This window comes from Vigna unguiculata, chromosome 10 (genome assembly GCF_004118075.2).
Source record: "Vigna unguiculata cultivar IT97K-499-35 chromosome 10, ASM411807v1, whole genome shotgun sequence".
Taxonomy (NCBI): domain Eukaryota; kingdom Viridiplantae; phylum Streptophyta; class Magnoliopsida; order Fabales; family Fabaceae; genus Vigna; species Vigna unguiculata.
Genome location: NC_040288.1, coordinates 23,580,684 through 23,593,624, shown reverse-complemented (window position 1 = coordinate 23,593,624; position 12,941 = coordinate 23,580,684). Strand labels below are relative to the sequence as shown.

Genomic DNA, 12,941 nt, shown 5'->3' with positions numbered 1-12,941 from the left:
GCATTATATTTATGTTGTTTTCAACTTGTTCACTTTTACATTCACATTAATACTAAAAGAAAAATAAAACTCTAAAAAAAGGGAAAATAATAGTCAAATTAAAGACTAAGTCTCAACTTTAAATTATCAAAGTCAAAGATGGAAAACGGCATCTAGGACTACTGTATCTGTGAGTGAAACCAGACCGTTATGGTTTGTTGGACATTCTACATCCCAAAAATTAAAGTCAAATGAGGTTTAAACTACATGTATAGAGTCTTTGATGGACTTATGGCATTTATCCATTATTGAACTTGGATTAGATCATCAACAAATATCTAATTTCTGTATGACCTTTATTGTATGTTTATCATATCACCAACAAATATCTAGTTGCATGTATGAAATGTATGCGTTGGAGTTGATGAAAATTGTGCTAGTCTCACCACTGATGATGCATCTTATTGGTTTTCATGAGTTAGAGAATACCCAAAAATTTTGACTTCATTATTATAGCTTGTGCATCATAAATTTTGTTAACCCCTCCAAAATATTCAGTGGTTTCAGTTTTCTTAGTCCTCCGCAGCATGAAGTTTATTCTTTTTCTAATGAGTTGCATAGTTCATAAACTATTTTTACCTTCTGAAACAGTTTTCATAGCAGCAGAGACTTCATCCCTTACACAATCCCAATCTCTCAGTAACAGAGAGACCTTAGTTTCCCCCGGTGGAATTTTTGAACTCGGTTTCTTCAACCTAGGAAATCCCAAAAAAAACTACCTCGGAATCTGGTATAAGAATATCCCTGTACAAAACATAGTATGGGTTGCAAACAGTGCCATCTCAATCAAGGACTCTTCAGCCATCTTGAAATTAAACAGTTCTGGCAATTTGGTCCTCACACAAAACAACACGGTTGTCTGGTGCACAAGTTCTGCAGAAAAGGCACAGAATCCAGTGGCAGAGCTCTTGGATTCTGGAAATCTTGTGATAAGAGATGAAAATGAAACTAAGGCAGAGACATATTTGTGGCAAAGCTTTGATCATCCATCTAATACATTGGTGCCAGGAATGAAGCTTGGATGGGACCTCAAAAGAAATCTTAATATTTTCCTGAAAGCTTGGAAAAGTGATGATGATCCGACACCAGGAGACTTATACTGGGGCGTTGTTCTGCATCCTTATCCTGAGATGTATATGATGAAGGGACCAAAAAAGCACTGGAGACTTGGGCCATGGAATGGTTTGCGTTTCAGTGGAAGGCCACTTAACACCATTCACCGTTACGAGTTTGTCTCCAACCAGGAAGAGGTTTATTTCAGATGGAGCCTCAAGGAAACTAATTCAGTGACAAAAGTGGTACTGAACCAAACTGCACAAGTGCGTCAACTTTATGTATGGTCAGAGAAATCATGGATTTGGTCTTCAACTATGCCAGATGACCACTGTGATCAATATGGAGTTTGTGGATCCAATACTTATTGCACCACTTCTGCATCAGCAACTTGTGGTTGCTTAAAAGGATTCAAGCCTAAGTCTCCTGAGAAATGGAACTCAATGGAATGGTCCCAAGGATGTGTCCTCACACATCCACTTAGCTGCAAAGACAAGTTGGGTGATAGTTTTTTCTTCATGGATGGCTTGAAAGTGCCGGATACTGAATATACGTTTGTGGATGAGACTATTGATTTAAAACAATGCAGAGCCAAGTGCATGAATAATTGTTCCTGCATGGCATATACCAATTTAAATATAAGTGGAGCAGGCAGTGGCTGTGTCATGTGGTTTGGTGATTTATTTGACATCAAACTCTATTCAAATCCAGAAATGGGGCAGCGCCTATATATAAGGTCCAGTCCTACAAAATCAGGTAAATACTTTTGCAGTTTGATCTCTTATTATTTCTCTCTTCCGAGTTTCAATCCTGTGTGAGAGAGTTTAATCTTGGTCCTTCAACACGGAATTGAACCAATGTTGTTTTATTTGATCCAATTCAACTGTGAAGAGTCTATCAGTAACAAGAACCCTGCAATAATATATGTAACCTCCATTGCTGCAACTTGTGGAGTGATGCTTGCTATTTATTTTGTCTACAGAAGGAAAACTTCAGGTAAAACTATTCTTCTCTTCTCTCACATTTCACTGCAATTATAAGTGAATAGTTCTATTATTATATTCCAAATGGAAATTCTGCTATTTGTCCATTCATTCGCTTGACAAGTGCTGTTATTCATCTTATGGAGAATCCTTTGGAATCTTGGTTAAATTACCTTATATCCGTGTCTCTTTGACATAATTTCATAGTAGTAGAGTTTAATGATATTGAACATAAAAACAATCTCAAATTCTCATGTTTTCGTTTCTCAGAGGAGCCAAAAGCAGAAAATAACGATGAAATATGTGGATGATCTAGATCTCTCATTACTTATTTGTCAATAATTACTGCACTCACGGATTATTTACGTGTTTGATCAAAAAAAACCATGAAGGGACACAACTAAAGATAATAGCTACCACAGTTGGTGCAATTAGTGGCATTTTTATTTTTCATTTTGTCATATACAGAGTCCTAAAGAACGTTGCTGCTAAATTATTCACCTATAACTTTGTCCATAAATCAGTTGCAATGCCCTCATCTTTCATAATATTATTGAATGGTTTGTTCCTTTCTTCCTTTTTCAGATAAGTCAAAGACAAAAGAGGACATTGAAAGACAGCTACGTGTTCTGGATGTGACTTTGTTTGATCTTTCTTCAATCAGAACCGCCACTAACAATTTTTCATTGAACAATAAGATTGGACAGGGTGGTTTTGGACCTGTATATAAGGTAATTAAATATTTAAGCACTTAACACAAAAGAAACAACTAGAGTCCAGAAATGTATTGTTATGAAAACATCTCCTGAAATTAAATGAATGAATTTACGCAGGGAAAATTAGTGGATGATCGTGAAATTGCTGTGAAGAGACTTTCACAAAGCTCTGGACAAGGAATAACTGAGTTCATGACAGAAGTGAATGTGATAGCAAAGCTACAACACCGAAATCTTGTAAAGCTCCTTGGTTGTTGCTTTCAAGGAAAAGAAAAGTTACTAGTATATGAATACATGGTTAATGGCAGCCTAGACACCTTCCTTTTCGGTATGCAATTTGAGGAATGCATAGATGAGAAGTCTGTTGAGATAAAAATTCTCGCAAGCACTTTATTTAGCAGAGAAAACAAAAATTCTACAAAAGTTAAAATAAGCTATGTAGAAACCAATTTATAGAATAAGCTATGTAGAAACTAATTTATAGAATTTCTCTCATTTAATTTCTAAAAAAATATATTTGAACTTGTGTAAGTTAGTTTTAGTTACCTTTTCTCTTAATATTTTCTTCCTCTAGAGGTGGTTACAAATAAATTTACTGAACAGCCCTAGATCAGTCATATTTTGCAGCTTATTCCTCTTGTATACCTGATGTTAAACAACATATATATGTTTGTGAAAAAAATAAAACAGATAAAACAAAAGGTGAATTGCTGGAATGGCCCCAACGCTTGCACATAATATTTGGGATTGCCAGAGGGCTTTTGTATCTACATCAAGATTCCCAGTTGAGGATTATTCACAGAGATCTGAAAGCAAGTAATGTTTTACTTGACCAAAAGTTAAATCCAAAAATATCAGATTTTGGAATGGCCAAGGCTTTTGGAGGAGACCAAATAGAAGGAAACACAAATAGAGTTGTTGGAACCTAGTGAGTGTTGTTTCTCTAACTATACTACACCACACTTGTTTAGTTTTGAGTGTTATGATATATTTTTAATCTAAATGTTTGGTGCAGTGGATACATGGCCCCAGAATACGCTGTTGATGGACTATATTCAATCAAATCGGACGTTTTCAGCTTTGGTATTTTGTTGTTGGAGATTATATGTGGCAACAAAAATAGAGCTCTCTGTCATGGAAACCAAACTCTGAACCTTGTTGGCTATGTAAGCACTCAACAAACTTATTATTATCTATGTTGGGGTTTTTCTTGTCACGAATACTGGTTTCACCAATCACTAATCTCCATTAAGAAATTGATTGTAATCTTTGGTAAGTTCTTCCTTTTCTTCCACACAATTTGAGACTTTATTTGAAAGAATCAAGTGTAGCACCACACATGAAAGAATAAATATGTAGTAGTGCAAGAACTTGTTGATTATGGTAGAGTTCGAACATGAATAACTAATTTTGTTCTCTTTCATGTTTCAGGCATGGACACTTTGGAAAGAGCAAAATGCTTTAGAATTGATTGACTCAAGCATAAAAAGCTCATGTGTTGTCTCAGAAGTACTTCGATGCATCCATGTTAGTCTGTTGTGCGTGCAACAATACCCGGATGATAGGCCTACCATGACATCGGTTATTCAAATGTTAGGGAGTGAAATGAAGCTGGTTAACCCAAAAGAGCCTGGTTTCTTTCCCACGAAGATTTCGGACCAAGGAAAATTAAGCTCAAATCTAAAACAAGAGACTTCAAATGATGAATTAACCATTACCTCATTAAAGGGCCGGTGAAAGTTATCGGGTCAGCTGAACATATTGCATGAATTTGCTTTTGAAGTACTTGCATTGCATTCCCAAAGGATTATCGATTCAAAACCTGTTTAGTTGTGCTGATGCATTTGAATAATTACATATAAAATTCATCAAGGGTTTTGAAATGATGTTACTTTCTTCCATGGGAAAAAGAAAACTGATATTGATAGCATAACTGATGAAGGCTTCATTACATGAGATAACCCTAGCCACAGAATTCGCCTATGATGATGTTAGATGCTGAACCTGAAATCGAAAAAAGCACCATAAGAAGATAAGGAAAGACCGGCTACGGAGTTTGGTTCTAAGATTTTTCTCAGCTAGTTTTTAGTTTTCTTCGCTGTTCTTAGATTTCCACTCTGGCTAAACTCTGTAATCAATCTTTGGATTTTAGTACAAGTTGTATTGATTTCAACCAATCACTTTGTGCCCCAATGATTTTAATTTTACTCCCGGTTAAAGTTGATTTGATTTTTTTTTACCTTATCTATAGTGGTTTTTGTTTTAAATGAATCTGCTTGCGTGAAACTCATTATTACGTTATGTGTTAAAGCTGAATATATATGCGCTTTTAGGTTAAGGAGAGCCTTACGTGACTTAAACCATGGAAGAGGTGCAAACATAGTTAGTCCATATGTACTTGAATTAGTTTCTGGCAACATTTATTTGTTAAGCTTAAGATTTGGTGACTTAAAATGATCTCAAACCTTGGAAGAATAGTTTGTTACTTTCTAGTCTTGACTAAATCACATTATGGGCACTTGTGTCAGGGGAATAATCTGAATTTTATAATGTCACACAAACAAAAATAAAAATACAAGCCCCTGGTAGAACCTAATGATCTTATTGTTCACTTAAGTCACAAAAGGATCAATAAATGTTGACAATTTTGACGGAAATATCTATTTATTACGAAGTTTCTTTTTTTTTTTTTACATTCTCCTTCGGTTGAACACAAAAACAAAAGAAAAAAAAAGGTTCAGTTATGCTTTAAGAATTTTTTTTCCAAATCTTTTTGGAAGCTAGCTAAAGAGATTTGAAAACCACTAACAAAATAAAAATAAATTATTAGTAAGAGAAAATAATTAAATTTTATTAGACACTCAGAATAAATTTAAAAATTTATTGCTGAAACATATTTAAGCTAAAGATAATATTGAACTAGAGTTGGGCTCACTAAACTAAAAACCATTGACTAAAGTGTCGAATTTACCACTCATTCTGAATATATCCCTAAATATTAAATTCCAATTTGACACGATTGCAGATGTTGCAAACCAATTTGTAGTGATATTTATACGGAATGCAATCTCAAGGAACGACCAAGTTCAAGGAGAAATATTCCTTCTACAGGAGTTAAAATTAAACCATCTAATATCACCACCACTCGTATATGCAAGGTAAGCTGAAAAGAAACTCTCCTTTCTTTTCCTTCCTCTAGAACGCAAAAATACTTCAATCTTTCACTACACATTAATGGTTTTTATCTCGTGTACTCAAAAGAGAGCATCAAAACTAGTGTTGCTTGAAAGCTTTGGAAGCAAAGAAACTAGTACTACTGGACACTGTTGCGAGGTTCCCCCGGAGCATGCACTAAACGTCCATTCTGAAGTAGGTAAGCGGGAAAGGGAGATTGGCAGCTGCTGATATGAGATTTTAACCGGGGTATGTTTGGATGGGCACTTCTACATCTGTGGCACCTCAACTCCATAGAGAGTAGCTTGTCATCATCTTTCAACGTTGCCTTCCCATCACTAGAGACTTCATCCATTACATCAACCGAGTCACGAAAGAAGGCAGTGTTAAACGAGTTCCAGTGCTTCTTATTCTTTAATTGTGTTGATTCAAAGTCCTGGCTAATAACATGTAAATGTAGTTGTCGCATCGATGGTACCTGCAGATAGTACAGAACAAAAATACTTTAGCAGTTACTGAAGATTTCAGTTTACAAATGAGACACTCAAAACCATGACCAACAGATGAAAATAGCACACCCATAGTGTTTCACTTGCAGTAACTCGATGACTAATCTTCTCACACCTGAACCTTGTACTAACAGTACAAGTAAATATTTTAGTAGCTTATTTCTTTCACAATTTTAAAAATATTCCTTTCAATAACTTTCCTTCTTGAACATCACTGATAGTATTTATCAGTAAAACCTTGAGTTATTGATTGATAAGTTTTACCACAAAAAGAAGTCATCTTTAAACTCAGTTTTTAATGTGAATCCAATTTAGAATCACCTAACTCAAATGTGTTTTCACAGAAAACATATGTACTAAAGTCAATCATTAATAAAAGGAGAACATTCTTTTCCTCTTTTTTTTTTTTTTTACGGAATAGAGGAAAAATAGCTCTTGAATTTACATTCTGCATACCGAGTGATATCCAAGTCGAAATACCAGAGAAGCATTCTCGGTCAAGAACTTCTCAGCCCACTTTACACCCACATCATGCATCTTCTTCAATAACTGAAGTTGCTCCTTTTGGACATCAGCGAGGCAGTCAAGACCCCCAGTTCGTGCCAACACCAGAACATGCTTCTGTGCCTGCAAAACATCAGTAAATTCAGTTTGATACATTAGAAGCAGATTCAGAACAAAAAATGAAAAAGGGAAAACCAAGAAAAGTGACTAATTCAACCTTTGGATAGATATCATTTAATACAACAACATCATCGGAAATTTCAAGCAAATCACCCTTATGCTTTTCAGGATGCATAGCTATTTGGTGAAGAGCTTGAGCCCATGATCCCCAAGCCTTACTCCTGCTCCTCTCGGTTCTTCTCTGCTCTGAATCTACCTTTTCATCCTTAGAATCAGTAAAGGCCAATCCTAAGCCATCCAGAGTTCCCTTGCATTTCTTGCTTTTCTCTGAACCATGATCATCACTTCTCTTACTCTTTTGCTCAGTACTTGTAAAATATTTTCTGGCAGAACAATCAGACTGAACCGGCAACTCCAATGACTTCCTTTCAACCTTTTCACTTTTTCCAACTGGTATCCCTGGCTGGTTCCTCACAATAGATGCAAAACCATCAAAGAGTGAAGTATAAGCATCTTCGAGAATTTTGCAGCCTTTATTATAATCATTATTTAGATAATTTGGTCTTTGTGGGTTCATATTAGGTCCAAGAACATGTATTACATGGGTTACACCCTCTCTTGTGAACAAAGGAGAAGATGAAGACAGAGGGACAACAGCAGCATTTCCAGGTGATAGAGATTTTACTTTATCTTTTGTTGCAGACTCCAGTTCAGGACCTGCAGCATTAAAAATTGCTGCATTAACACCTCCACCTCCAGGTTTCAACCTCCTGCAAAGGATTTTTCACTTAACCAAGAGAAAATTTGGAAGTGGCAGATCTGACTTAAATATAGTTTATTACAAGTTTAAAGAGCAACAGTGGGGCCTCCGAAATAAGTAAAAGATAATGAGATACACATCAATCAACACACAGGTGTTCGTGTGAACTGAAATAATTAGAATGGAAGCCAAAATCAAAGAAGTTAGTTGATTGATTAGCAGCTGATTGTACTTGGCATACAATAATTGCTAGATATAGAATTTGCTCATCAAATTAAAGTCGACAAAAACTTCCTCATGTGACTTCAGATAAGTTGAGAGATCGGGGCAATACTAATTTACAAAGTGGCATGTCATCTAACTGTCATAATGGTCAGTAATCACACATGTACACTGGTGAGGGTCGTCTTCTGTTTATCAAGTTGTTAAATCATAATTATGGATTAATGTTAAACGCATTTACTTATACATTGCAATCATAGCAATAGAACTTACCAGTTGGCAGCATTAGCAATGGCATTGCATCGCAAACCTCCCCTGGAATAAAGATGAGTAATGTCCCCAACATGGGTAAAAAACTTTTGCGTGTCCATGTTTTTTTCTGCGATTCTGGCTTTAACTAAGGACAAAATCTTTGACTTATGAGATAAGTCAACAAGAACAAGTCTGGCATTCCTAAACTTATTTGAGAACTCTGCAACCTTCTCAACAATAATATCAGCTGCCTTCTCAAGGTTGAATTGGAAATCAGATGTTGAAATAGAGGGAAATGCCAGAGTTGGAATATCATCCGGACAAACTTGATTGGCATGGGAATCAGCAGAACCAACTTCTTGCCCTTCTACTTCCTTTGTCTCTAAGTTGGCATTATCTGAAATTGAGGAAAGTGTTTCCTTGTTTTTGAAGTATGAATTATTTCTCGGAGTCTGGGAAGTAGGGTCTTCAGTGCCACTCGTTGTAGATGCAGCAGCAAGTGGGACCTCTGCTTTTTTTAGGAACTTCATTATACCAACTTGAATTTTGGAATCTGTATTCTTCTGGCCAAAGCAACCATGTGGAAGACTATCCAGTGGCCCAAGTGAGCTGTATGTATTAATAGCATTTTTTACATCATTCTCATTCTGACAAAATGTTATCCGGTTAAAGCCTTCACTTAATTTGGGAAGCTCTTTATGTTGAAGCATTCTATTCACAACCGCAGCAGCTCTTCCACCCTGCAAATTTCCTTCATGCCCAGTTCGTTTGACTGATCGAGAAATACAGAGCTTAGCAGGAAGATCAAGTACAACTGCATGGACATCTATTTGGAGTCCACCACCAAGCTGTATAAATTCTGACCGCTGTTCTCTGACAAGATTGCACCTGTCAATAAATACACTCTTCCCTTCCTTCAATGCACTAGTTGCACTGCTTAGGCACTGAGCTTTAGTTCCTGCTTTGCCATTTCCAATAGTGTCCTAAAACAATTTAATAAACAGTATAACCAGTGTTAGATAAGATCAGAGGCATTTGGGTGAACCTGTTCTCTCTCTCTCTCTGTCAACAGAGTTGAACCAAATGATGAGCCTTAGAAAAATAGTAAATTTACTGTCTTCAGACTTCATCATCATTAATTTTAGCAATAACAGTGTCCTTGTGCACACAAAGATAAGATTTTGTACATCGAACACACAGAACCGCACAATCTCTCTGTATATGGTAGTAACTAACAGATTTATCAAGGGATGCATCAAATTATTCAAATTGTGTTTATATATGGCCAAAACAAATCAATCGTTACAAAGACATAAAATTTGCTTTCACCAAGTATACTGATTGCACCATTTTATACAAGTATATTTGGTTAGGAGCTGGGAAGGAGAGAGAAAATAAATCAAAGAAAATCAGATAAGGGCAAAGTGTTGGCTGGAGTAGGGAAGGTAAATGACAATTTTCATTTATTTTGTTCTAACGTTAAAGTTTCTTTTATAGAATGAATATACTTTGCTAAAAATGTATTTTAACAATTAAATATATATTTAGATATATCTTCCAAACCCTTCATCTTTTACTCTTATCCTCCATCCAAACATACCCTTAAGTCCCCTATTCAGGCATAAACTGGCACATGCAATAAAAACATGTCAAATGTCTACATCTTTTCACAAATACGCAAATGCCCAAGGCACAAAAAGCTACCCTGATTCAACTCAGACTTATTGACACTGTCAAAATCAACCATTTCCCATCAATTCCCCACGACGAACTAACACCCCCAAGCCTGTTTTAATGGCTTTTGTTAAGGGATTTTGGTGACGGGTTAACTTTTTCGTAACGATGGTATCAGAGTCCTGCAACGAACCCAGTGTCTCGAACCTTGGGGAGGAACTTACTCCAACAAAGGGGAGTTCCGAATTCACTGGGCTGTCAGGTGAGAGGTGCCAGAAGGAGAAACATTTTTTAAGGGATTTTAGTGTCTTGTACGAACGGGTTAACCTTTCCGTAACACTTTGAAACGTAGTTGTTACTGTACTACCAATACCAAAACCGCAGCAAATGCATCAGGAAACCTTCATATTACGACCATGATATGATTGTGGTCGTAAACAACAACTAAAAAATAAAACTTTGTTTGTTCCCCTTTCATGGTTATCCGACAGTTAACCTAATAAAACAAAAAGTCCAGTGGAAAAAGTGGAACTCATTGAGACATTTCATCGAACAGGTACAAGGGTGTGAAGTAAACCTGGCAAACGCGGACCCAGTGTCGAGTAGAGGAACGCATTACATCTTCGCCGAAGGTGGATTTGCCACTCCCAGGTGCTCCCACCAGGATCACCAAAACGGGCTTGCCCTCTGCATTTAAGACATGGAGAAACACAAAATCACCAAAAGGGTTTTAATTCCGTGATTCATTTCGTGAATGAAGTGAAGGTTCTAGAAGAAAACCTCTGGGTGCAGAAGTTTCATCCACGTCCATCATGTCCATCTTCAAGTTCGAACTGTCATTGCGAATTTAGATCACAAACAATGAAAATATAATGTGATGTTTTCTGTGAAATTCGGGTTTTAATATTTGTACAGTTTTTAAAGAGAAAAACTTCGATCTTTCTCCTTCTCCTTAATTAAAGTTTAGAGTACGAGAAGATTATGTTTTCGGAGCTTATCTTTCAAGTTTTTGATAAATTTGGAAGTTTTTAATTAAAGTTTTGTAATTTTTTATAATTTATTAAATATTTAATAGACTTAATTTTTTCAATTGAGTTTTTTTTCTTAACACTTTTTCTGTTAATCGTGTATCATGTAATCGTTAAGTGTTTGACTGTTATTATTTTGTTACGCTATCTTGATTCATAACATAATATTTTATTATTTTAAAATTTTATATTTATATTTTGTAATTTATTATTTTATAATTTTATAATTATACAATTATATATTTTTATAATTTTACTATAATTTAAAATTGTATAATTATGAAATTATGATTTATAATTGAATTAAATATTAAAAATATATCACAATGTTATATTTCATTCTATAAACTTAATACTACATATAGAATCTTCAAATCTAAAAATGTAGTTGGATTTGTTTGTGAAAGTCATGAAGACATTTGATAAATAAGATTAAAAGGTTTGAAATCGCATAAATATTGTGATACCCCTTTTAAAAAAAAAAATTTCCTCAAGGCAGAAGCCTTACTTCTTTTATCCTCACTTCCCAACTCCTCTACAACTAGCAACCTCTTAATCCCTTTTCTTTGCTGCTGCCACTTCTCACTAATACATCCATTCAATACTCAGATTCAAGAAGGAGTGATCCACAGGAACTTCAGTAGCTCCCTCCCTCAAACCTCCATTCTCCTAGGTAGGTTTCTTTTAAAATTGGGTTCGGTTCCAGCTAGAATCCTCTAGTTACTTGCTGATTTCTGAATCTAATCACGAAATTCTTTCTTCTCCATGTCGTTGTGATGAATTCCTCTAGGTTAAGCTGAAAACTCCGTTGTCTTGTAAATCTGCTTGAGTCCACCATTTAAAGTCTTGGCAAAAAGGTAAGGGGAGCTAACTCTGTAACCCATTTTGATGTGAATTGTGTTTGTGAGTGTTTTAATCGAATGATTGCTTGTTTAATTGGTGTTTGAGACTGTTGATGTGTGTATTTGAGTGGGGGACGTCCTGGTGCGAGCTTGCATGTGCAGAACAGGGATGATTTCCTGGTAGTTATTCCTAGGCGAGATGGTCTCGCCTGAGCGAAAATACCAGAAGCTCATCCCTGTCATTGTGCGAAATCTCGCCTAGGCGAGCTGGGGTTGCCTGAGCGAGATAACATCTCGTCTAGGCGAGCCAGTTTAGCCTGAGCGAGAATTCGCCCAGGATTTGTAATTCGCCACTGTATGGTGTCTCGCCCAGGCGAGATCAACTCGCCTAAGCGAGATAGACTCTCTAGCTTAGGCGAGACTCTCTAGCCTAAGCGAAATCCCCTGCAAAAGTTAGCTTTCTCACTGTTTGGCTTACATGAGGCTATGTTGAATTGCTTTAAAATGATGATAGTTGATCTTGTATGTGATCTTTATGCATGATAGACTGTGTGATGGAATTGAGTGCGAAATTGAAGTGAATGGAATTATGTTGGAGTTAGGATCTCAAGGGGAGTCCTAAGGAATGTGGTTTTAGTGAATGTAAGGGCATGAGGACTCAGATTAGTGACATCCTAATGTTCCTAGTAACCATTAAGACTCACGTAGAGTATGATGGATTACGTCGGGGGAGTAGCAGGAGGTCCTGGTCTATGATTCCGATCCATCATAGAGGTGATGGGATTTACCTTGAGAGTGGTTCGTTGAATACCCCTTGTGCCTAACACTCTGCAGAGTTTAGGAACCATCTCAAGTGCAAGTCACCAAGAGCTCCAATGCCACTTACATAATCCGGATATCGAGTCTAGAATGATGTGTGATGTTATGGTCAAGATAAATTGGATGATTTATTTGATTGTGAAATGAAAGTCTGTTTTCTGCCTTAGTATGAAAATTGCATGATTTGTTTTTCGTTCAAGTTAGCTTACTCTTCTAGTTCTTTTGTGTCCCGTGTGTCTTTTACTT

At 36.2% G+C, this 12,941-nt stretch overlaps 2 protein-coding genes across 2 annotated transcripts; one reads left to right on the top strand and one right to left on the bottom strand.

The window, feature by feature from the left end:
* Positions 1 to 307: 307 nt before the first annotated feature.
* Positions 308 to 4,998, top strand: LOC114166171 (G-type lectin S-receptor-like serine/threonine-protein kinase At4g27290). The gene is made up of 7 exons (XM_028050850.1): positions 308 to 1,848; positions 1,984 to 2,088; positions 2,661 to 2,806; positions 2,909 to 3,119; positions 3,482 to 3,719; positions 3,807 to 3,957; positions 4,223 to 4,998. The coding sequence occupies exons 1-7, from the start codon at positions 567 to 569 to the stop codon at positions 4,526 to 4,528; spliced, it is 2,439 nt and encodes an 812-aa protein (XP_027906651.1). The 5' UTR covers positions 308 to 566; the 3' UTR covers positions 4,529 to 4,998.
* Positions 4,999 to 5,817: 819 nt separating this feature from the next.
* On the bottom strand, positions 5,818 to 10,988 carry LOC114167226 (transcription factor bHLH140). Its single transcript, XM_028052244.1, has 6 exons — positions 10,787 to 10,988; positions 10,584 to 10,693; positions 8,354 to 9,315; positions 7,196 to 7,868; positions 6,931 to 7,101; positions 5,818 to 6,443 (listed from the first exon to the last, which is right to left on the bottom strand). The coding sequence occupies exons 1-6, from the start codon at positions 10,824 to 10,826 to the stop codon at positions 6,105 to 6,107; spliced, it is 2,295 nt and encodes a 764-aa protein (XP_027908045.1). The 5' UTR covers positions 10,827 to 10,988; the 3' UTR covers positions 5,818 to 6,104.
* Positions 10,989 to 12,941: the final 1,953 nt, after the last annotated feature.

Coding starts and splice junctions, on each gene's coding strand:
- LOC114166171 (XM_028050850.1), top strand. CDS start 567: ATGAAGTTTATTCTTTTTCTAATGAGTTGCATAGTTCATAAACTATTT. Junction 2,807..2,908: donor GTTTTGGACCTGTATATAAG/GTAATTAAATAT, acceptor GAATTTACGCAG/GGAAAATTAGTGGATGATCG. Junction 3,720..3,806: donor AATAGAGTTGTTGGAACCTA/GTGAGTGTTGTT, acceptor TGTTTGGTGCAG/TGGATACATGGCCCCAGAAT.
- LOC114167226 (XM_028052244.1), bottom strand. CDS start 10,826: ATGGACATGATGGACGTGGATGAAACTTCTGCACCCAGAG. Junction 7,869..8,353: donor ATTGCTAATGCTGCCAACTG/GTAAGTTCTATT, acceptor AATCCTTTGCAG/GAGGTTGAAACCTGGAGGTG. Junction 6,444..6,930: donor TTCGACTTGGATATCACTCG/GTATGCAGAATG, acceptor TACTATCTGCAG/GTACCATCGATGCGACAACT.